The 23,518-nt window shown below is 40.4% G+C and overlaps 1 protein-coding gene and 2 long non-coding RNA genes across 3 annotated transcripts; all 3 read left to right on the top strand.

Annotated features, from left to right (window-relative positions):
* The first annotated feature begins 542 nt into the window (after nucleotides 1-542).
* Nucleotides 543-19,567, top strand: LOC103507745 (protein split ends-like). Its single transcript, XM_026822532.1, is given in 18 exon segments — nucleotides 543-661; nucleotides 2,607-2,849; nucleotides 3,630-3,935; nucleotides 4,385-4,531; nucleotides 5,869-5,973; nucleotides 6,407-6,815; nucleotides 6,818-7,545; nucleotides 8,021-8,039; nucleotides 8,168-8,472; nucleotides 10,836-10,866; nucleotides 11,244-12,363; nucleotides 12,365-13,293; nucleotides 13,639-13,781; nucleotides 15,419-15,514; nucleotides 15,583-15,800; nucleotides 16,417-16,646; nucleotides 18,993-19,273; nucleotides 19,434-19,567. Coding segments are annotated over 17 exon segments (5,289 nt in total). The 5' UTR covers nucleotides 543-661; nucleotides 2,607-2,717; the 3' UTR covers nucleotides 19,524-19,567.
* LOC113466827 lies at nucleotides 4,886-5,479 on the top strand. Its single transcript, XR_003391110.1, has 2 exons — nucleotides 4,886-5,002; nucleotides 5,341-5,479. It is a non-coding gene; the product is annotated as an uncharacterized LOC113466827 (long non-coding RNA).
* A 924-nt stretch (nucleotides 19,568-20,491) lies between the features above and the next one.
* On the top strand, nucleotides 20,492-21,265 carry LOC113466828. The gene is made up of 2 exons (XR_003391111.1): nucleotides 20,492-20,542; nucleotides 21,140-21,265. It is a non-coding gene; the product is annotated as an uncharacterized LOC113466828 (long non-coding RNA).
* Nucleotides 21,266-23,518: the final 2,253 nt, after the last annotated feature.

The following is a 23,518-nucleotide window of genomic DNA, read 5'->3' as shown; positions in this document are numbered from 1 at the left end:
ATTTTATGGCATATCAGGATACCTTTCCCCTTAGCCTAGGTTACCAGAGGTTGAATAAGCATACTTGTCTAATTTCGATCTAATGATTCTAATGTGCATATACCTACATATCAGGTACTACTTTTATGTAGGTATTCCGTCCATGCTTAGTCTACATAGGTAGGTACTTACCTACCTAGTTATTGATGGGTATCCATTTCAAGGTATTTTGATTAACAAAGTATTTTTCATGACCAATAAATTTCACCCCTAGTTATTGTAGGTACCTATTGGCCGGCCAGCCAACTAGGCTGGGAGGGTAACGCATCTGACCTGAAAGCGTTAGGTCGCGGGTTTGATTTCCAACCGAGGCTATTATGTACCTACTTACTTTGATTCGGACTTTCTTGATTTCCACAGTGACTTGTATGTCGTATGTCCAATTGACCACTGTGTCCCTAATCCCAAACAGTGAAGACGAAGGGGGAAAATGTCTATCGTTACTTCTTGAGGGTATCTCTTTTGAATTCTAAAATGTAACTTCTCTTTGCTTTTCTTCTCTTTCTCAGATGGTCCAGATTTCCGGAAAAAGAGAAAAGTGTACGGTGGGGCCTATTCCAACAGTTCGGGGCCCCGGAAACCCCGCGTGCCCAAAGATGCCTCACCACCTGTAGTAGCTGCAGTAAGAGCCTATTATTATTTTGGTAGATTTTAATGAACCAAAGCTGAGGAAGGTTTAAGCCCACCTAGCTTTAAATCAGTCAGAAATTTCCCTGGTAAAAAAAAAAAAAAAAAAACAGGCAAACAACAACAGCAATCCAATCATAGTACCTAGGATAGGTAACTGTAGTAGTGTAGTACCTACCTAGAAATCAGGCGAAATCCGCGAGATTTTGAATATTCATTGATTTGATGGCCTAAAATCTACGTACCTATACTTTTCAAAGACCACGGCTATAGATTTTGATTTTGATTTTTTTTCCCCCTATTTTTCGCAATCCATCCATCTTATCGGTTTCAAGTGACATCCGAAGTAAGATTTGAGAGAAAAAATTGAGTGCTCATTGTTCTGAGAGACCAATGTGCAAGCTGTTCTGTTGATTACCCTCAATTTTAGTGAAGAAGAGGCTTTTAATCACTTAAAGGTAGAAACACACTACCATCACGTCACGTGAAGTCATGGGGAGTCAGAAAGATGTAGTTCAAAGGTTTCCCATATTATTGTGGGTAAATTTTGTTCAGGATAGCTACACTATTATCACGTTACGTTCCGTCACGTGACGTGATAATAGTGTGTTACTATCTTAAGGTGTTCAAAATGGGATAACTTCTTTCTAATTGCCATGATGACTACTAAGGAAATATGTGCAGGAAAAAAACGATAAAAAATGTACCAAAACTTTTTCCCCCAACTTGAAAATACTCATTTTTGAGCTGCTATTGATAATCCCCTCCTCCCAAAAATCGATGTCGACTGAACCGTCCACACTACCCTGACAAGGTAGGTGTATCTCGTCGATCGACGGCAGGTCAACTATGTTTGGACACTCCTTTACAGACTCTTCTGATCGTTTTCAAAATATTTTGTTCTATTTTGTGGTGCCAATTAAAATCACACATTGATGTGTTGAATATTAATGTTCCTTCTAGGCGCTTCAACTCTGCGTTGCCTTACTGTTTCACTCATTCGCCATCTGTTTTTCTGTTTCACAGGTCGCCAGCAAGCCCTGGTCCCCGGTGGATTTCCAAGATTCGTCGGTCGGGGAGTTCAACAAATTGTGCAACCACAAGAGGAAACACATGACCATGCTGGGATTCGATCCCGAGAACCCTCTAGATCCGAAGCGACTAGGTAAGTACCTACCCCGATCGGCTTCAACTCTGCGTTGCCTTACTGTTTCACTCATTCGCCATCTGTTTTTCTGTTTCACAGGTCGCCAGCAAGCCCTGGTCCCCGGTGGATTTCCAAGATTCGTCGGTCGGGGAGTTCAACAAATTGTGCAACCACAAGAGGAAACACATGACCATGCTGGGATTCGATCCCGAGAATCCTCTAGATCCGAAGCGACTAGGTAAGTACCTACCCCGATCAATGTCTTGAAGATGCGACTTCACAAGGTTTCATTTCAATTTTCCCCTGGATTAAGAGAACATACCTAACTTATCCGACTTACCGAAAAGTTCTTTATTTTAGCCAGCCTAGTCAGCTTGGTTGTTAGCGCGTCTGCCTTGTAAGCACTAGGTCGCGGGTTCAATTCCTGCCCGAGCCGGATTTTATCCTGAATGGATAATGTTAGTTTCCGGAACGTCTTGCTTTCTTCTATCCTGTCCTAAAGCTCTCTTCGATAAGACCTCCTTTGTTAGTTGTTACAGTTCCCTCTATCAGAGGTTTGACAGAGGGAACTGTAACTGCTTCGTCCCGAAATCGAAGAGAGAACGAAGACAGGATAGGAGAAAGCCAGCCGTTCCGTTCCTCTATCAAACCTCTTAAAAAATATGATCTTTTTTTTTTCCTTTCGATCTTTCGAGCCAGCTTCTTATTTTCTCGTCTCGTCTCGTTGTAAAAAATGCTGACTCAAGTCAAAATAAACCCTTCCAATCTATACTAACATCTCTTCTCTCTCCAGCCATGGAATGATTCAGCGCCTCAACAGCCTCCCCCTCCCGTTCTGCCCACCCCCTCCGTCCCTCCTTCAGCAGACCCACCTGTGATCAGTCAGCAATCAGCCGGACCGAGAATGTTCCCCCGCATGATGACACCTCAGCAACAATTTATGCAGCAGCAGTTGGAGCAGCAGAGAATATTCCGTTACCAGCAGTCTCAGATGCCTCAACAGTTGAGTCAGCAACAGTCCCAAATGCCGCAACAGGTAACCACTGTTTCTGCCACGGTTTTAAGAACGACTTATTCTGCTTTCGTTGAGTCCCTTGATCAAACTTTATTTATTTTATTATTTCTCAATTTTTTTTTTCCAACTTGTATATAGGTATATTTCTGTAAATAAAGATTTGATCGAATTGTGTAGTAATAATTATGTAATAGTCCCACCTAAGTTATGCTCTTTTATATAGGTATATTTCTGTAAATAAAGATTTGATCGAATTGTGTAATAATAATTATGTAATAGTCCCACCTAAGTTATGCTCTTTTGGCTTGGGGTCACACGGCCATCAAAGATAGGACAATTGGTTTGCAGAGGAAGGCCATGGTCTGGGGTACAGAGACTCATGTAAACACGTTTTCATCGAACAAAAGATTCTGATGTTCCCTTGCCTTTACCTTTATCAATGTTCAATACATGCAAAACAAAATGCGGAAGAATGGCAGAGCGGGAATGATGTTCATCAACATAATACAAGAGCCAAGAATGACTTTAGAGCAAATTTTACACGGTTGACAAAAAACAAAATGGCCCCAGATTTCTATGCTTTAAGTTCTATAATAAACTGCCCAGAGATGTCCAAAGCCTAAGCATTACACGCTAAAAATGTAATCAAAAGTTTTTTTTTATAAGACAGGCCTATTTTCATTGCAATGAATTTCTAAACGATGAAGATTTAGATAGTAAATTTCTTTAATTTTTAGTTTTAAGTGACCTTTGTATGAAGCCCTTGGGCATTATATACAAATAAACAATTCTATTCTACAGTTGAGTCAGCAGCAACAGTTGAGTCAGCAAAGGATATACCAAGGGACGCCTCCCATGATGGGGCCGGAGATGTACGCTTGCGCAAAGGAAGCCAATCCCAGTCAGCAGGGAGAGGAATCTCAGACTCATATACCTTCGTCACAGGGCTTGCAAATGGCGTCAAGTCAGGGTTTGCAAGTGGCGTCGAGTCAGGGCTTGCAAATGGCCTCAAGTCAGCAAGAGATGGAGCAGGAACAAAATCAGCAAATGCAAATGCAGATGCAAGCCATGCAGCAGGCCCAGATGCAGGCTGTTCAGGCACAACTGGTAGGTATTGTGTTATTATCGAAGGGTCACCCATCCAAGTACTATCAACGCTCGACGTTGCTTAACTTCAGTGATCAGACGAGATCTGGTGCATTCAATGTGATACATAACGAAGGGCAGTTCACATGACTGTTTTTGAAATTCAGTATCCTAGAATGACTGAGTTGCAGGCATTCGGTCAGTGTTAACAATAAATTATTAGTTGTTTGCTAGTACCTATAGGTAGATCCAACATTTAAACCAGCGGATTTTTCAATTTTAAGCCATGATTCTTGCGGTCAAAGCTGTCTTTTATGTATAATTTGGTTTTAAAATAACTTTCAAATAATATTCCGTTAATATAAAGAAGATAAAGATATACTTTTTTGTAAAATAAATAAAAATAAGTAAAAAAGAAAAAAATTAATTAAATAAAGAAGATATGCTCACTTCGTTCTATTCTATTGCAGGCTCAACAAATGCAGCAACAACAACAACAGGCAGTCCAAAATCAACAGATGCATCAGCAGGGACTTCCCAGTCAGCAGCCTCTTCAGCAAATATCTTCGGACCACGCCAACCCTCTGCAGCAAAACCTGTCCCAACAGCCCGTGCACTTGCACGTTTACACATCCAACCCATCCGGAACCTCCAGCGTTTACACAACAATCTCGTCCAGTGCTACTAACAGTGTGTATACCATCTCCTCCACTGCTCCAAGCAGTGTCTACACCTCCAGTCCCCCTGACACCACCACGCTAAGTCCTATAGAAGCGGGAGGGGCACCTTCCCCTTGTCACTCACTGGAGGTACCTCCCTCCCCTCTCTTGCCTGATGATAACCACCCCTCCCCTACCTCGACGTCGGTGCATTTGGTATCCTCGAGCAACACAGATTGGTCCGATGTGAATCCAGACAGTGACGGCTTTGTAACGCCCAAACCTTCCGGTGTTCCTCCTTCTTCTCGGTGCATTTGGTATCCTCGAGCAACACAGATTGGTCCGATGTGAATCCAGACAGTGACGGCTTTGTAACGCCCAAACCTTCCGGTGTGCCTCCTTCTTCCTCTACAACAACCTTCGTCAAGAGTAAGTACATTTTGCCTGATACGTAGGTATAAGACCAGAGCCCTATTCCACGCAGGACTTTACACTCTTTTGTTAGATCCTCCCTCCCATTTGAGGAGTAAAGAGTGGGTGAGAAAATTCGGAGTGAGTCCTTTGTGAAATGGCCTTCTTTGTACTAATCAAAATATTTGCTATATAACTTGGTATAGTTTGGTTGGAAAAAAAGTGATCAGCCCTTGAGCCCTCACTTCATAAGAATTACCAATTTCCGTCAGTTTTCCCCCTTTTAGGAGCATTAATCAAAACGAGTTTCAATCCTTTCAATTTACTCACAGGACTTTTCTCTCCCCCCACACCAGGTTCCTCTAAAGACTTTGTCGAATCATCCAGTAGTCCGCCTACACATCGTAGTTATGGCAGAAGTCACCATCATTCACATCATCATCGCTCCCACAGTCATCATCACCATCAGTCGCAGTCTAAACATCATCATAGCAAACCTGTAAGTCCTAACAACAAAATAATGAAGCCACAATACTGTTGGAGAGAAGAAAGATGGAAGAAAAATAAGTAAATAGTGAAATCCTCTCAGTTACCCTTGTTCGGGAGAATCAATGTTTGTAACATGGGTTGTGCAAAGCTCTGCTGTGGTTGTACAACCACTGTGCCTGTACCACTGGAGGACCCTTGCTGTGGTGTAAGCAACATAGAGGTTAACTTCTGTGGTGATACTTTCAGTTACCCTTGTTCGGGAGAATCAATGTTTGTAACATGGGTTGTGCAAAGCTCTGCTGTGGTTGTACAACCACTGTGCCTGTACCACTCGAGGACCCTTGCTGTGGTGTAAGCAACATAGAGGTTAACTTCTGTGGTGATACTTTGTGCACTTGCAACAGCAGTTGCAGATGCAACAGCTCGGTCAGCAGTCCAGTCAGCAGCTGCAAGTGCAACAGCAGATGCAGATGCAAGCTCAGCTCGCTCAAATGCAACAGGTAAGGGACTGTAACTTTTCTGATGGGATTGAACAAATGTCGGTTGTTCCTTTCCTTGACAATGCCACCCAATTAAATTGTAGATATTATGTGGGGGGAATGCCCCGGAGTTAATTCTAGAATCCACTCTTGGTAGTTGATAATCACTTAAGACTTCAGGAGCCAGCCTAAGCTTGGTTGGTAGCCCTTGCCTTGTGAGCGCTAGGCCGCGGGTTCGATTCCCGCCTGGGGTGGATTTTGTCCAAACGGATAATGTTCGTTCTCGAAACGGCTGGGTTTCTCCTATCCTGCTTTCCTTTTCTCTTCGATTTTGAGACGATAAGACCTTAGCAGTTGCAGTTCTCTCTATGAAACCTCTTTGAAAAAGAACATTATTTATTATCACCTAAAATACGAATTGTTTCTAATGAGGAATTACCATGTGCGTTTTCAGATGCAGCAACAATACCAACGCCAGAACCAGTCTCATCCTAGTCAGCAATCCGCAGATCAATACCAGACAGAACCTCAGAATCAATCCAGCAACCAGGTGACAAGTGAACCACCACATTACACCAAGTTCCCTAATCAAGCGAGCAATGTGCAAGACCAGAAGCTAAGTGTGCTTCCTCAACAACAACATTACCGGCAGCCGACCTACCCTCCCCGTACACCATACGAGTCATTCCCACCCCATGTAACGCAGGGTAGCTACCCACCTGACGCTGCGTGCAACTATGAGCCAATCTGTGATAGTCCATACCAAAACAATACCAACCAAAGCACGGGGTCCTCTATCCCACCAGGGATACAAACAACCCCTGCTGGGTTATCAAACACTTACCATGTGCCACAACCTAGGGTAGCTACCCACCTGACGCTGCGTGCAACTATGAGCCAATCTGTGATAGTCCATACCAAAACAATACCAACCAAAGCACGGGGTCTTCTATTCCACCAGGGATACAAACAACCCCTGCTGGGTTATCAAACACCTACCATGTGCCACAACCCCAACCCGTGTTTAATTACCAACGCCAGACACCTGAGCAGCCACAGACCAATGTGCAAGCTGTACAGCCCACCCAACGCCCTACCCCACCCTGGCAGCAGAACAGTCGCCCTACCACACCGAGCAATCCCACCCCACCTAGTCCTTATGAGAGAGTCCCCCCACTACACCCTAGCAATGTACAGAACACCATCAGTCCTGCTGGGTATAACCCAGTGCCAGAACCTATTCCTGTCACTAAAAAGAGAACCAAGACAGCTAAGTCGCCGAATAAGAAACAGTCCACCGAACTTGCACGACAAGACCCGAACCCACCCTCGTATCCTTCGTTCATGGACGATCCTAGCGGGTACTTGGCGCAGCAGACAGCACTTCTCAACAGCACCATCTCCAAACAATGTGATATACGCGTATCCAGTGATATGTTGGAGAATAAGAACCTCCATCGAATATCAAGGCGGTATCAAACTGAAACAAGTACATCGCAAGCGAGAACCCCGGACAGTAGTGTTCGGAATGAAACCTCGGAGTCTACGGTGGAGAGAATAAAAACACCGCATGCGATTAGAACCCTTGAAAAAGTCAAAATTCGAATCTCATAAAGTCTCGAGACTTCTCAAATTTGGAGGAATGGAACAATAAATTGAAATTTAGGGTGCCATATTTTGAGATTGAAACCCTTATCAGATCAGAACACTTATCCTTGATTAAACACGTAAAAAAATGTCAAAATTAGGGAGCTAGTTTGGGGTGAGCTCAGCCTCGTGAGGACGACTTTGAGGATCTTGTTTGAACTCCAGCGAAAATGTGGCATGCTAGAAAACGTCATTTAGCTTGGCTGTTGATAGGGTTGCCACTCGCATGCCTACATTAGAAAGGAAAGGAAAAGCTCAATCAGCAACTTATATGTTAACCATACAAAATTATAGCTACCTAGCAATCGTTTTACCTTCTACTAACTAGCACCAGCACTAACTCTTATTTATATTCACTGTCAATATCTGCTTATGTAAATAAAAGTTGTTGTTTCACAGGTCCACCTTGTTTTGGGAAAAGCTCAATCAGCAACTTATATGTTAACCATACAAAATTATAGCTACCTAGCAATCGTTTTACCTTCTACTAACTAGCACCAGCTTTCTAACTCTTATTTATATTCACTGTCAATATCTGCTTATGTAAATAAAAGTTGTTGTTTCACAGGTCCACCTTGTTTTCCACCGCATGCTGAGTTGAAAGGTCCTATACAAGGAGGAACTGTTAGTACGAGTAACAGATCACCAGGGGGTATACTAGTAGCTCCTGATGCTAGTAGTCCGAGAAGTACCTCCTCTATGAATAGTAATAATAGTCCGCAACCCTACTCCACCCCATCCTCACCAGGAGGTAAATCCCCAGAGCGACAAGCCAGGAGTATGCCGATAGCAAGTGGACATACAGTGAGCTCTAATACAATCACCTCTGTACTAGCAGGCAGGTCCAATACTTCCCTGTCTCTCACTTTTTTTGTTCATTGGTTCCTTTATGATTATTATTTGTCAATAATTATTTGTTTATCGCATTGTTTTTTTATATACATATATTTTTGTGTCTTTGGGTTCCTTTTGATTCGCATGCTGTGTCTCTCACTTTTTTTGTTCATTGGTTCCTTTATGATTATTATTTGTCAATAATTATTTGTTTATCGCATTGTTTTTCATATATACATATATTTTTGTGTCTTTGGGTTCCTTTTGAATTTTTATCTCCGGGCCAGATCTCCTATGTTTAACCCCATTTGCTTTTTAACCCTTGCAACTTATTTATTTACCTACTTTGTACATATGTTTGTATATTCTAAAATATTATTCTTTATATTAACTTTGCAAAGGCATAAAATTTTATTTATTCGTTAATTTTCGCTAAAACTTTTGTTGTCTCCACATTACCAGCACCTTTTATCATTTCTATTTTTGCTTTTTCACACATACACCTTCGCTTCGGGTGTATGCCCTAGAATTAAACGCACATTATATTTTTATAACAACAATTAAAATAGCTACCTACAAAAAGGGGCCAAAAACGTCCAATTTTCTCTCACTTTTTTTTCTCCCAGCTTTTCATTATAGCTATTAGCTACTGCACAGTGCAAAACCCTTGCAACTTATTTATTTACCTACTTTGTACATATGTTTGTATATTCTAAAATATTATTCTTTATATTAACTTTGCAAAGGCATATAATTTTATTTATTCGTTAATTTTCGCTAAAACTTTTATTGTCTCCACATGACCAGCACCTTTTATAATTTCTATTTTTGCTTTTTCACACATACACCTTCGCTTCGGGTGTATGCGCTAGAATTAAACGCACATTATATTTTTATAACAACAATTAAAATAGCTACCTTTAAAAAGGGGCCAAAAACGTCCAATTTTCTCTCACTTTTTTCTCCCAGCTTTTCACTATAGCTATTATAGCTACTGCACAGTGCAAAGCTTTTACTAGAATTCACCCTTCAGCCTTTATTTAGTTGACTAACTTCTGGTACAATGTACTTTTATCATTTCTATTTTTGCTTTTTCACACATACACCTTCGCTTCGGGTGTATGCGCTAGAATTAAACGCACATTATATTTTTATAGCAACAATTAAAATAGCTACCTTTAAAAAGGGGCCAAAAACGTCCAATTTTCTCTCACTTTTTTCTCCCATCTTTTCACTATAGCTATTATAGCTACTGCACAGTGCAAAGCTTTTACTAGAATTCACCCTTCAGCCTTTATTTAGATGACTAACTTCTGGTACAATGTGGGTAATTATGGTGTAGTGGTCAGTTGTTTTTTTGGTGGTGCACGGCCTTGCTTTTTTGGGGCATTTTTATTTTTCTGTTTTGGGCACTTGTGGTGAAGATTGTGTGTCTGCCTGGATCAGTTTGTTGACAGAGATTACTCATTACTGTTTAGTTTTAGGGTGCCATCATTTTGCTTTCGAAAGGCCCATTTTTTCTGAGAGAGGTACCTACTTTAGCAGAACGCTCAAGAGCCGTTCCACCCAATCAAATAGGAGAGGCACAAATTTCCATAACTGGTATGGAGATTAGAACCCTTGAAAAAGTCAAAATTCGAATCTCATAAAGTCTCGAGACTTCTCAAATTTGGAGGAATGGAACAATAAATTGAAATATAAGGTGCCATATTTTGAGATTGAAACCCTTATCAGATCAAAACACTTATCCTTGATTAAACATGTAAAAAAATGTCAAAATTAGGGAGCTAGTTTGGGGTGAGCTCAGCCTCGTGAGGACAAATTTGAGGATCTGGTTTAAACTCCAGCGAAAATGTGGCGTGTTTAATTTTTTTGTATATGTCATATTAATTTAATATTTGAAATAAATTAATGATTATATTTGTTGTAAAATCAAAATTGACCACCCATCTTCTCAATTTATTTTTCTCCAATAGGTATACCTACCTAGTGACTACCTACTACCTAAGTACCTAAACTCCTAAAGGGAATCCCTCCATTCTGTTGAAGGCTGAAATATTAAACTGTTGAGATAATGGGACTACATGTCCTAATTCGACAGTCTAAATAAAGCACTAATACTAATACTAATTTATTTTTCCCCCATAGGTATACCTACCTAGTGACAACCTAAGTACCTGAACTCCTAAAGGGAACTCCTCCATTCTGTTGAAGGCTAATTGTTTAATTTTTTTGTATATGTCATATTAATTTAATATTTGAAATAAATTAATGATTATATTTGTTGTAAAATCAAAATTGACCACCCGTCTTCTCAATTTATTTTTCTCCCATAGGTATACCTACCTAGTGACTACCTAAGTACCTAAACTCCTAAAGGGAACTCATCCATTCTGTTGAAGGCTGAGCTTTTGAAGCCACAAAAACATACTAGTGAGTAGGTACCTATTATGAGTTCAAAAAACATTACAGACAACACTAGAAACATTACACACAACACTAGAATTAGCTTTGTGTTGATAGAGGTTTGACGTCATTGTATAGCTGCTAAGGTCTTTAGTGCCGGGGGGTTTTACCCAGCATTCGGCGATAGCACTTTGAATGCACCATTGCCCAATGGTTCACTGAAGATAAGCAACGGTGTGCGTGTTTGGTATACGGCAGGGCCGTATTTATGGGGGGCGAGGGGTCTGCTGTTGTTGGGCTTGTTGTAGTAGTTTCGTCTTGTCTTGTTGTTGTATCTGTTGTTGAGGTGCTGTAGAGAGGATGAGGTTGCCACTATTAGTCTTGTCGCTGGTCAGGATAAAAAGGGTCCTCGAGTGGTACAGGCACAGTGGTTGTACAACCACAGCAGAGCTTTGCACAACCCATGTTACAAACATTGATTCTCCCGAACAAGGGTAACTTCAACAATCAACTCATAGCAACCGCTATCCAACCACTGAACCTTGTCCAGCAGTTTCCTACAATACAACAGTTCCTCGTACCTGCGGGTCTAGGGGGAATGGCAGTCATGTCTCAGGATGGTACTGCTACACTCCTACAGGACGCGGTACAACTGAATGTCCTCACACCAGTGCAGACCTCAGGCATGTTTGGTGGACAGAGTATACTAACCAGTCCTAACAGTATGGTCATCCGATCCCCGAACGCTGGCGGGAATGCCCGACCCAACACGAGTGCAGCACAAGGACAATTCATCACCACGAACTCTCAGAACCAGTTGATTGTCAACAATCCGTTCACGAGTCAACTGCAGGGTCAGCTGAGTCCAATCATTACTAACCTGAGTCCTAACAATCAACAGATCTCATTCACCTCACCTACCAGTCAGAGACAAACACAACAAGAATACATTCAGTGTGGACAGACATTGATACCTATCACATCACAGCAATCAAACAACACAAGCACAGCCTCTAATAACCAAAATACAGCTGTACTCCAGCAGAACGCCTTGATACAACAACAGATGAGTCTACTGCAACAAGCCAACCAGGAACAAACAAGTCAGAACTTTATCATCAATGAAACTGGCAGCAAAACACCAAACTTTATTATAAACGATGCCAGCAGCAAGACACAGAACTTTATAATCACCACATCGGATAAGCAGCAAGGGAGCACCAACTATATTCTGAGTCCCAAGTCTGAAGCCAAGAGTCCTGGTAGTCAAACCCACTTTATCCTGAACACAAGTGATAGCAAAACCTCAGGACAAAGCTTCATCATCACAAGTCCTAACGAATCCAAGCAAATCCTAACCAGTGGAAACTTTATTCTGACCAGCGACAAGACTAATAGTGGCAATCTCATTCTCTCTACAGCACCTCAACAACAAGACAAGACGAAACTACTACAACAAGCCCAACAACAGCAGATCCAACAAATCACACACCAGCAGCTACAACAACTTCAGCAGAATAAGTCAAACCCACTTTATCCTGAACACAAGTGATAGCAAAACCTCAGGACAAAGCTTCATCATCACAAGTCCTAACGAATCCAAGCAAATCCTAACCAGTGGAAATTTTATCCTGACCAGCGACAAGACTAATAGTGGCAACCTCATCCTCTCTACAGCACCTCAACAACAGATACAACAACAAGACAAGACGAAACTACTACAACAAGCCCAACAACAGCAGATCCAACAAATCACACAACAGCAGCTACAACAACTTCAGCAGAATAGTCAACAACTGCAGCAACAACAACTACAACAGCTACAACAAAGTCAACAACTACAGACCACACAACAGCTACAGCAACTGCAGAATCGTCTCAACATGTCAACACAGACAAGCGTCAATCCTACCCAGACAAGCAGCTCCAATCAGATGATACAAGCATCTCCTATCACAATCTATGTGTCTCAGACACCCTCCACCTCTAGTTTAAGTAGTAATCTCTACACATCAACCTCCAGTGGTAACGTGTTCACTAGCTCTTCCATCGGTCAAAGCAACTTCACACCCTCATCCAGCGGTTCTAACGTTTACACATCCAACCCATCCGGAACCTCCAGCGTTTACACAACAATCTCGTCCAGTGCTACTAACAGTGTGTATACCATCTCCTCCACTGCTCCAAGCAGTGTCTACACCTCCAGTCCCCCTGACACCACCACGCTAAGTCCTATAGAAGCGGGAGGGGCACCTTCCCCTTGTCACTCACTGGAGGTACCTCCCTCCCCTCTCTTGCCTGATGATAACCACCCCTCCCCTACCTCGACGTCGGTGCATTTGGTATCCTCGAGCAACACAGATTGGTCCGATGTGAATCCAGACAGTGACGGCTTTGTAACGCCCAAACCTTCCGGTGTGCCTCCTTCTTCCTCTACAACAACCTTCGTCAAGAGTAAGTACATTTTGCCTGATACGTAGGTATAAGACCAGAGCCCTATTCCACGCGGGACCTTACACTCTTTTGTTAGATCCTCTCTCCCATTTGAGGAGTAAAGACTGGGTGAGAAAATTCGGAGTGAGTCCTTTGTGAAATGGCCTTCTTTGTACTAAGCAAAATATTTGCTATATAACTAATATAACTTGGTATAGTTTGGTTGGAAAAAAGTGATCAGCCCTTGAACCCTCACTTCATAAGAATTACCAATTTCCGTCAGTTTTCCCCCTTTTAGGAGCATTAATCAAACGAGTTTCAATCCTTTCAATTTACTCACAGGACTTTTCTCTCCCCCCACACCAGGTTCCTCTAAAGACTTTGTCGAATCATCCAGTAGTCCGCCTACACATCGTAGTTATGGCAGAAGTCACCATCATTCACATCATCATCGCTCCCACAGTCATCATCACCATCAGTCGCAGTCTAAACATCATCATAGCAAACCTGTAAGTTCTAACAACAAAATAATGAAGCCACAATACTGTTGGAGAGAAGAAAGATAGAAGAAAAATAAGTATATAGTGAGATCCTCTCTTTGAAAAGAACAATACAAGCCAGGTTAACTTGGAGGGTAGCGCGCCTGCTTTGTAAGCGCTGAGGTGGGTTAAATTCCTTCCCAGGGCTAACTTTATCACACACTAATTTTTCGAGGTTCTTAGTGACCGAGGTTTCATCCACCATTCGGTGACAAGCTACCCGTCTCCTCGAATCAACCTCATCCACCCTGAATGGGGCCAGGAAAAGGTTCTCAACAAATGAGGTTCGTTCTCGAATTGGAAGGAGGACATTTCCTTCCCTCTTTCATTTCGGGATTTTATCCTGAACGGATAAGGTTCGTTCTCGGAACGGCCGAATTTCTCCTATCCTGTCTTCCTTCTCTCTTTGATTTCGTAACGATAAGACCTCCGTAGTTACAGTTCCCTCTGTCAAACCTCTTGATGAAAGTGCTCTTTTTTTAAGAGGTTTTGAATGAGGGAACTGTAACTGCTATGGTCTTATCGTCCCGAAAAAAAAACACATGTATTTTTTTGTTAAGAGGTTTGACAGAGGGAACTGTAACTGCTATGGTCTTATCGTCCCAAAATCAAGAGAGAAGGAATTTTTTTAAAGAGGTTTAACAGAGGGAACTGTAACTGCTATGGTCTTATCGTCCCGAAATCGAAGAGAGAAGGAAGAGAGGGATAGGAGAAAGCCAGCCGTTCCGAGAACGAACATTATCCCATCAGGATAAAATCCGCCCCGGGCGGGAATCGAACCAATAGGAGAAAGCCAGCCGGTCCGAGAACGAACATTATCCCATCAGGATAAAATCCGCCCCGGGCGGGAATCGAACCCGAGGCCTAGCGCTTACAAGGCAGACGCACTACCAACTAAGCTAACTAGGCTGGCAAAAGTGCTCTCGCCACTTTGATTTATCTTGTTCAATATTCTCCTATCCTGTCTTCCTTCTCTCTTCGATTTCGGGACGATAAGACCTTAGCAGTTACAGTTCCCTCTGTCAGACCTCTTAAAAAATAATAGAAAGTAAAAAGTACAGTAGAGTTAAGACTTCAGTAGAGATTAAACTGCAGGACAGTGACAGTAATAAGAACTGTGATATCAAATGACTCGATATTAATTTCTCATCTGCCGATCTTGAGTTCAGTTTAATTTAAATCTCAGTTTACTTCGGGCCGTCCAAGTATCCACATCAAAAGGTAAGTATTAAATCATCTATTAACAAGTGCCGGTACCTTTTAAATAATGTATTGTAAAATTAACCAAGTATCCAAATGGGAAAATAAGTTGATTTAATTCTTATTAACTTCCTTGTTAAGTGCCGGTGCCTTTTGAATTATATTTATATTGTAAAACTAATTAGTTTCATACTACTAAATCAAAATTATTTTATTATTGTTAAATCATTTTGTTACGTAATATCTACCTGTCGACTTATTTTTCTTTAACGGTAGATAGGAGATAGGTATCTAATATAAAGTTATTTGGCAAGATAAGGAGGAACCTAATGTGTTGGTACGTAGGTATCTATGTATCTACAAATACTTTTCTTTCAATTAAAGACTATTCACGCTTGCTTCCACAGCTGTCCCGTACCATGTTCGGTCCCGTGTCCCGTCTCTGTCTCAAGGTCACGTCCCGTACCCTCTCCATTCAAGATAAGGAGGAACCTAATGTGTTGGTACGTAGGTATCTATGTATCTACAAATACTTTTCTTTCAATTAAAGACTATTCACGCTTGTTTCCAGCTGTCCCGTACCATGCTAGGTCCCGTGTCCCGTCTCTGTCTCAAGGTCACGTCCCGTACCCTCTCCATCCAGACCATGTCTCTCAGCTCTTCCACCCAACTGGACCTGACCGGGGTGTTTTCCGCCCTCCCCACACCGTTCCGAGAAGACGAAGAAATCGACTTTGAGAAGTTCAAATTCAACGTGTCCAAATGGGAGAAGGTGCCTTTGAAAGGTAAGTCGCTATCGATTTGGCAAATTAATGAGTCTTGACCTACCTGGTCAAGACCCTCGCCTGTATATGTACATAGATGGACCTACTCGTAGGCAGGTACCTATTTTCAATTCAATGCAGTTGGGTAAATATTATTAATAAAAGGTCGATTCCTACGTAAAAAGTTGTGAAAAATCCAAATCTGAAACGAACGTGCTGCCCGGCCCTAAATTCTAAATCCACATAATTTGTGCTCATTCGTTTATTTTATCGAACATACAAAGCCCTCAATTGCCCTCACTTCCCGTCATCACATGGATACCAATGGCCTAAAGAAAATCCAGGATTTTGCAACTCTCCTTTACATTTTTCCCTCTTTTTCCAGAAGTAGGTTATTAACCTACGGGTTGAAAAAATATGTCCTGAATATCATCCAGGAAGAGAAAACACAAGCTGTGATTTACGTTGAAAACAACACAACAATTAAAATCATCATTTCCCCAATTTGTTTTTCGTCCTTGTCACAAACTTTTTGAATTGTTTTACCCAGTGTGTGCTGTGTGTGTATTGAAATAAGTAAACAAAAACTTTTTCCCATTGAAAACTAACATATTTCCCTTTTTGGGGGCGCCATTTTTCAGAAGCCGAAAACTGAACACCCAGCTGGAGAACGCCATACAGGAGGCAATGGCGGAACTGGACCGCATGAGCGAAACACCACAACAGTCCCGGCCTTTGCCGCCGGCCGTCATTTTTCAGAAGCCGAAAACTGAACACCCAGCTGGAGAACGCCATACAGGAGGCAATGGCGGAACTGGACCGCATGAGCGAAACACCTCAACAGTCCCGGCCTTTGCCGCCGGCCGTGGCGGCCAGTGGTGGCAAATCTAAACGGTGAATTGAGCCGCCAAAACCAAGCTGTGAATCATGCCTCCAAAAAGAAATCCATCATGCCGCCAAAAAGAAATCCAAGCGGTATACATACATAAAACGAAATTAGATACACATGCCAAGAGATAAAAAATTCAAACGGTGAAAAAGAGAAACCAAGCGGCAAAGGAATAAATAAATAAAAAAACAAATTTTAAACTAGGAATAAATGAAATAGTTCAAATGAAAAGCTTACAATTAGACCCAAAACTAAGGTTTCAAACTTTCTTGACTTGGCGGGGCTCCTTAATTAGGAGCTTAAAGTATAAAATTTGGCCCAAAAGAAAGTTAACCACACCAACTAAGTAACCTACCGTTTGGGTGTTCTTTTAAACCAATCTAGGAATGTTAGATTTCTTAGCCCAAATTCCTTCAGGGATGGGCATTTTTCAAGGATGGATTTTTTATTTTTAAATGTATAAACATATGACTGTGATATATAAATTAAAAATCTTGATGTAATACTGTAAACTGTACATATTATTTATTCTTGCACTATGTAAAATATGTGTTATTTGTATTTTAGTCTGTAGGTATACGTGATTTGATGTATTTAGACTAGGTACTTATAAAATAGGTATACGTATAAATGAATAATGCTATTTAGGTAGGTATTCTAAAGTCTAATATACTCTATATTTAAAAGTACCTATACAGAAATCTAAAGCTAGTTAACCTAACTATAGGTTTGTGTATCAAGTGTGCCGGTAGGCATGCGAACGCCAAGAGTTCGAAGCGCCGCGCCGCCAATATTAAAACACGCTGAACAACTTTGGCACCTTTTTTAATACTCCAAATGGGCTTTAATTGTTTTATTTTTTTGAACAGGGTATACCAATAAAATAATTCTCCTTTCCTTCTAGTTTTCAAATTTAATGTTTACGGGGTGTACCTACTTACCTAGTATACTCAGCTCCAGCACAAATCATTATTTAGACCATTCAAGAAAAGTTACAGCTTTTCTACAGTTTTACAACAACTTGCAACCAGCCTTTGGGCTGCTCATCTATAAATTACTATTGATTGTTTCTATCTATCCTATAGGAAGGAAAGTAATGTATTTTTCAATAATTAATATGTCTACTTTCGATGTTGTATTTCTATGTAATACCATTTTAATTTACGTTTAATTTTAAATGTTTTACGATCAGAGCTTTAATTTTGTCTGCTTGAAATCAAACCCTATGAAGGGTGTTTTTTTAGGACGCAAAAATGAAAAAAAAGTGGTTCAGTTACAAAATTAACTGAATTTTGAACATACATAAGTAGGTCCATTGAATGCCATTTTATACGTTGCAAACCTATGCTTTTAGGTGTTTACTCTTTTGTATCATAGATTTGATCTAGGTAGTTAGAAAGATATACCTAAACATACATAAGTAGGTCCATTGAATGCCATTTTATACGTTGCAAACCTATGCTTTTAGGTGTTTACTCTTTTGTATCATAGATTTGACGTAGGTAGTTAGAAAGATATTTTTTAAATGTATAAACATATGACTGTGATATATAAATTAAAAATCTTGATGTAATACTGTAAACTGTACATATTATTTATTCTTGCATTATGTAAAATATGTGTTATTTGTATTTTATAGTCTGTAGGTATACGTGATTTGATGTATTTAGACTAGGTACGTATAAAATAGGTATACGTATAAATGAATAATGCTATTTAGGTAGATACTCTAATGTCTAATATAGGTACTCTATATTTAAAAGTACCTATACAGGAATCCAAAGCTAGTTAACCTAACTAGGTTTTTGTATCAAGTGTGCCGGTAGGCATGCGAACGCCAAGAGTTCGAAGCGCCGCGCCGCCAATAATAAAACACGCTGAACAACTTTGGCAACTTTTTTAATACTCCAAATGGGCTTTAATTGTTTTATTTTTTTTGAACAGGGTATACCAATAAAATAATTCTCCTTTCCTTCTCGTTCTCAAATTTAATGTTTACGGGGTGTACCTACTTACCTAGTACTCAGCTTCAGCACAAATCATTATTTAGACCATTCAAGAAAAGTTCCAGCTTTTCTCCAGTTTTACAACAACTTGCAACCAGACTTTGGGCTGCTCATCTATAAATTACTATTGATTGTTTCTATCTATTCTATAGGAAGGAAAGTAATGTATTTTTCAATAACTAATATGTCTACTTTAGATGTTGTATTTCTATGTAATACCATTTTAATTTACGTTTAATTTTAAAAAATGTTTTACGATCAGAGCTTTAATTTTGTCTGCTTGAAATCAAACCCTATGAAGGGTGTTGAAACACTCAAAAAAAAAAAAAAAAAAAAAAAAAAAAAAAAAAAATCAACACCCTCCAAAACCCCCACGTTCTTCTTTGGCCGTCACCAGGATCTGACTCGGACCATTCCGCCGATTCGGACGATGATTCCGCCGTCGCCACCACCACCAAACTGTTAGGCCTGGCCGAAGGGGATCTGGTCTGGGGCTCCGTCAAGGGCTACCCGTCGTGGCCGGGCAAGCTCATTTCGCCGGCGCCCACCCAGGGCCGGGTGTGGGTCAAATGGTTTGGGATGTCCAACGAGCCCCTGTCGGAAGTAGAGCCCGCCACGTTGAAATCTCTCTCGCAGGGTCTTGAGGCACATCATCGCTCACGGAAGAAACTTCAAGGGCTACCCGTCGTGGCCGGGCAAGCTCATTTCGCCGGCGCCCACCCAGGGCCGGGTGTGGGTCAAATGGTTTGGGATGTCCAATGAGCCCCTGTCTGAAGTAGAGCCCGCCACGTTGAAATCTCTCTCGCAGGGTCTTGAGGCACATCATCGCTCCCGGAAGAAACTCAGAAAGTGAGTTGTTCGGCCAGCCACTCACGTTTAGACCGTTTGACAGGCGCGTCTGCCTTCTAAGCGCTAGGCCGCGGGTTCGATTCCCGTACGGGGCGGATTTCATCCCGATGGGTATTGTTCGTTCTCGGAACAGCTGTTTTTTTTTTACTTTCTATTTATAGATGGTATCTTCGGTATCGTTTTCGCATTACTTCAAGGCACATTCTTCAACGTCCATGCCTATCCAAAAACGGAAAAGTCTGCTTAGAAAATTTCCGCTCTGGCCGGAATTAGAACCCAGCACCTCCGAGTTAAAAAGGTCTGACAGACCTATGTCTGTGGGACCGCGGTCTGTCAGACCGTCTGAGCGTGAATGGCAGGTATTATGCTATTGGAACTCTGGCTAACACGTTATCCGTCTGGAGCACCAGCCCATACGTTCGAGTTTCTCGGTATAATAAATTATACGCGGTCAAACTTTCTTGACTTGGCGGGGCGGGGCTTAATTCTAGAAAATTTCCGCTCTGGCCGGAATTAGAACCCAGCACCTCCGAGTTAAAAATGTCTGACAGACCTATGTCTGTGGGACCGCGGTCTGACAGATGGTCTGAGCGTGAATGGCAGGTATTATGCTATTGGAATTCTGGCTAACACGTTATCCGTCTGGAGCACCAGCCCATACGTTCGAGCTTCTCAGTATAATAAATTATACGCGGTCAAACTTTCTTGACTTGGCGGGGCAGGGCTTAATTTTATTCTAGATGGTTCTCTGAAAGAATAAGAATAAGAAGAAAAAAAACTGTAGCATGGGCCGGTGCTGTAGACTGGGCACTCTCTGATTATTATGTACCTATTTACATCTTTCTTGTTGACTTTACCTCAATTGTTCGCTCTATCAAACCCTACTCATAATCGCCCCTGAACGGTTATGTAACATTCTCGTCTCTGGGGTGTCTACTATTGTTCACTTAGCTCCAGTGTCCACTAAGACCAGTATAGTTTTGACCACAGTATAGTTAAGACCACAGTAGGTCTAGTTAAGAGGTTAAGATTATACTGACTTCAGTAGAGATTACAGTGCAGTAGAGTTAAGACTTCAGTAGAGATTAAACTGCAGGACAGTGACAGTAATAAGAACTGTGATATTTATCAAATGACTCGATATTAATTTTTGTTGACTTTTTTTATAAACTTCAGAAAAAGCAACAACTTGTGAGGATAGTACAATCAAGCGTGCGGGAGGCGCACGAACGTGCTGCCCGGCCCTAAATTCTAAATCCACATAATTTGTGCTCATTCGTTTATCGAACATACATAGCCCTCAATTGCCCTCACTTCCCGTCACATCACATGGAATACATGGATCCCAATGGCCTAAAGAAAATCCAGGATTTTGCAACTCTCCTTTACATTTTTCCCCTCTTTTTCCAGAAGAAAGTACGGGTTAAAAAAATATCTCCTGAATATCATCCAGGAAGAGAAAACACAAGCTGTGATTTACGTTGAAAACGTTCTCCTATCCTGTCTTCCTTCTCTCTTCGATTTCGGGACGATAAGACCTTAGCAGTTACAGTTCCCTCTGTCAGACCTCTTAAAAAAAAGTACAGTAGAGTTAAGACTTCAGTAGAGATTAAACTGCAGGACAGTAACAGTAATAATAACTGTGATATCAAATGACTCGATATTAATTTCTCATCTGCCGATCTTGAGTTCAGTTTAATTTAAAATCTCAGTTTACTCCGGGCCGTCCAAGTATCCACATCAAAAGGTAAGTATATCATCTATTAAAAAGTGCCGGTACCTTTTAAATAATATATTGTAAAATTAACCAAGTGTCCAAATCGGAAAATAAGTTGATTTAATTCTTATTAACTTCCTTGTTAAGTGCCGGTGCCTTTTGAATTATATTGTAAAACTAATTAGTTTCGTACTAAATCAAAATTATTTTATTATTGTTACCGCCAAAACCAAGCTGTGAATCATGCCTCCAAAAAGAAATACATCATGCCACCAAAAAGAAATCCAAGCGGTATACGAGTACATACATAAAACGAAATTAGATACACATGCCAAGAGATAAAAAATTCAAACGGTGAAGAAGAGAAAACAAGCGGCAAAGGAATCAAAAACAAATTTTAAACTAGGAATAAACGAAATAGTTCAAAAGAAAATCTTACAATTAGACCCAAAACTAAGGTTTAATATCAAATTAGGAGCTTAAAGTATAAAATTTGGCCCAAAAGAAAGTTAACCACACCAACTAAGTAACCTACCGTTTGGGTGTTCTTTTAAACCAATCTAGGAATGTTAGATTTCTTAGCCCAAATTCCTTCAGGGATGGGCATTTTTCAAGGATGGATTTTTTATTTTTAAATGTATAAACATATGACTGTGATATATAAATTAAAAATCTTGATGTAATACTGTAAACTGTACATATTATTTATTCTTGCATTATGTAAAATATGTGTTATTTGTATTTTATAGTCTGTAGGTATACGTGATTTGATGTATTTAGACTAGGTACGTATAAAATAGGTATACGTATAAATGAATAATGCTATTTAGGTAGATACTCTAATGTCTAATATAGGTACTCTATATTTAAAAGTACCTATACAGGAATCCAAAGCTAGTTAACCTAACTAGGTTTTTGTATCAAGTGTGCCGGTAGGCATGCGAACGCCAAGAGTTCGAAGCGCCGCGCCGCCAATAATAAAACACGCTGAACAACTTTGGCAACTTTTTTAATACTCCAAATGGGCTTTAATTGTTTTATTTTTTTTGAACAGGGTATACCAATAAAATAATTCTCCTTTCCTTCTCGTTCTCAAATTTAATGTTTACGGGGTGTACCTACTTACCTAGTACTCAGCTTCAGCACAAATCATTATTTAGACCATTCAAGAAAAGTTCCAGCTTTTCTCCAGTTTTACAACAACTTGCAACCAGACTTTGGGCTGCTCATCTATAAATTACTATTGATTGTTTCTATCTATTCTATAGGAAGGAAAGTAATGTATTTTTCAATAACTAATATGTCTACTTTAGATGTTGTATTTCTATGTAATACCATTTTAATTTACGTTTAATTTTAAATGTTTTACGATCAGAGCTTTAATTTTGTCTGCTTGAAATCAAACCCTATGAAGGGTGTTTTTTTTGGACGAAAAAATGAAAAAAAGAAAGAAAAAAAAAGTGGTTCAGTTACAAAATTAACTGAATTTTGAACATACATAAGTAGGTCCATTGAATGCCATTTTATACGTTGCAAACCTATGCTTTTAGGTGTTTACTCTTTTGTATCATAGATTTGATCTAGGTAGTTAGAAAGATATACCTAACCTAATATATGAATGTATTTGTGCACTATTATGTATTCAAAATTGTTTAATTTTTTTGTATATGTCATATTAATTTAATATTTGAAATAAATTAATGATTATATTTGTTGTAAAATTAAAATTGACCACCCGTCTTCTCAATTTATTTTTCTCCAATAGGTATACCTACCTAGTGACTACCTACTACCTAAGTACCTAAACTCCTAAAGGGAATCCCTCCATTCTGTTGAAGGCTGATCTTTTGAAGCCACAAAAACATACTAGTGAGTAGGTACCAGTGGCGTAGCGTGGTCTAAATTCAAGTGTAGGGCGTGTAGCGCTCATGCACAGGTCTACCAAGTCCCATCACAGTACATGTCATTAATATATTTTATAGGCATTAGAGTGAACTTTTGATTTGTATGGCCGCCATACACGCCATACATACACGCTACGCCACTGGTAGGTACCTATTATGAGTTCAAAAAACATTACAGACAACACTAGAATCGGATTAGCTTTGTGTTCATAGAGGTTTGACGTCATTGTATAATTGCTAAGGTCTTTAGTGGCGGGGGGTTTTACCCAGCATTCGGCGATAGCACTTTGAATGCACCATTTCCCAATGGTTCTCTGAAGATAAGCAACGGTGTGCGTGTTTGGTAAACGGCAGGGCTGTATTAAATTTGACTTGGTC

This window comes from Diaphorina citri, unplaced genomic scaffold (assembly GCF_000475195.1).
Source record: "Diaphorina citri unplaced genomic scaffold, Diaci psyllid genome assembly version 1.1 scaffold339, whole genome shotgun sequence".
In the NCBI taxonomy this organism is placed as follows: Eukaryota; Metazoa; Arthropoda; class Insecta; order Hemiptera; family Psyllidae; genus Diaphorina; species Diaphorina citri.
The sequence above is the reverse complement of the archived record's forward strand: the minus strand, read 5'-3'. Positions and strand labels throughout refer to the sequence as shown.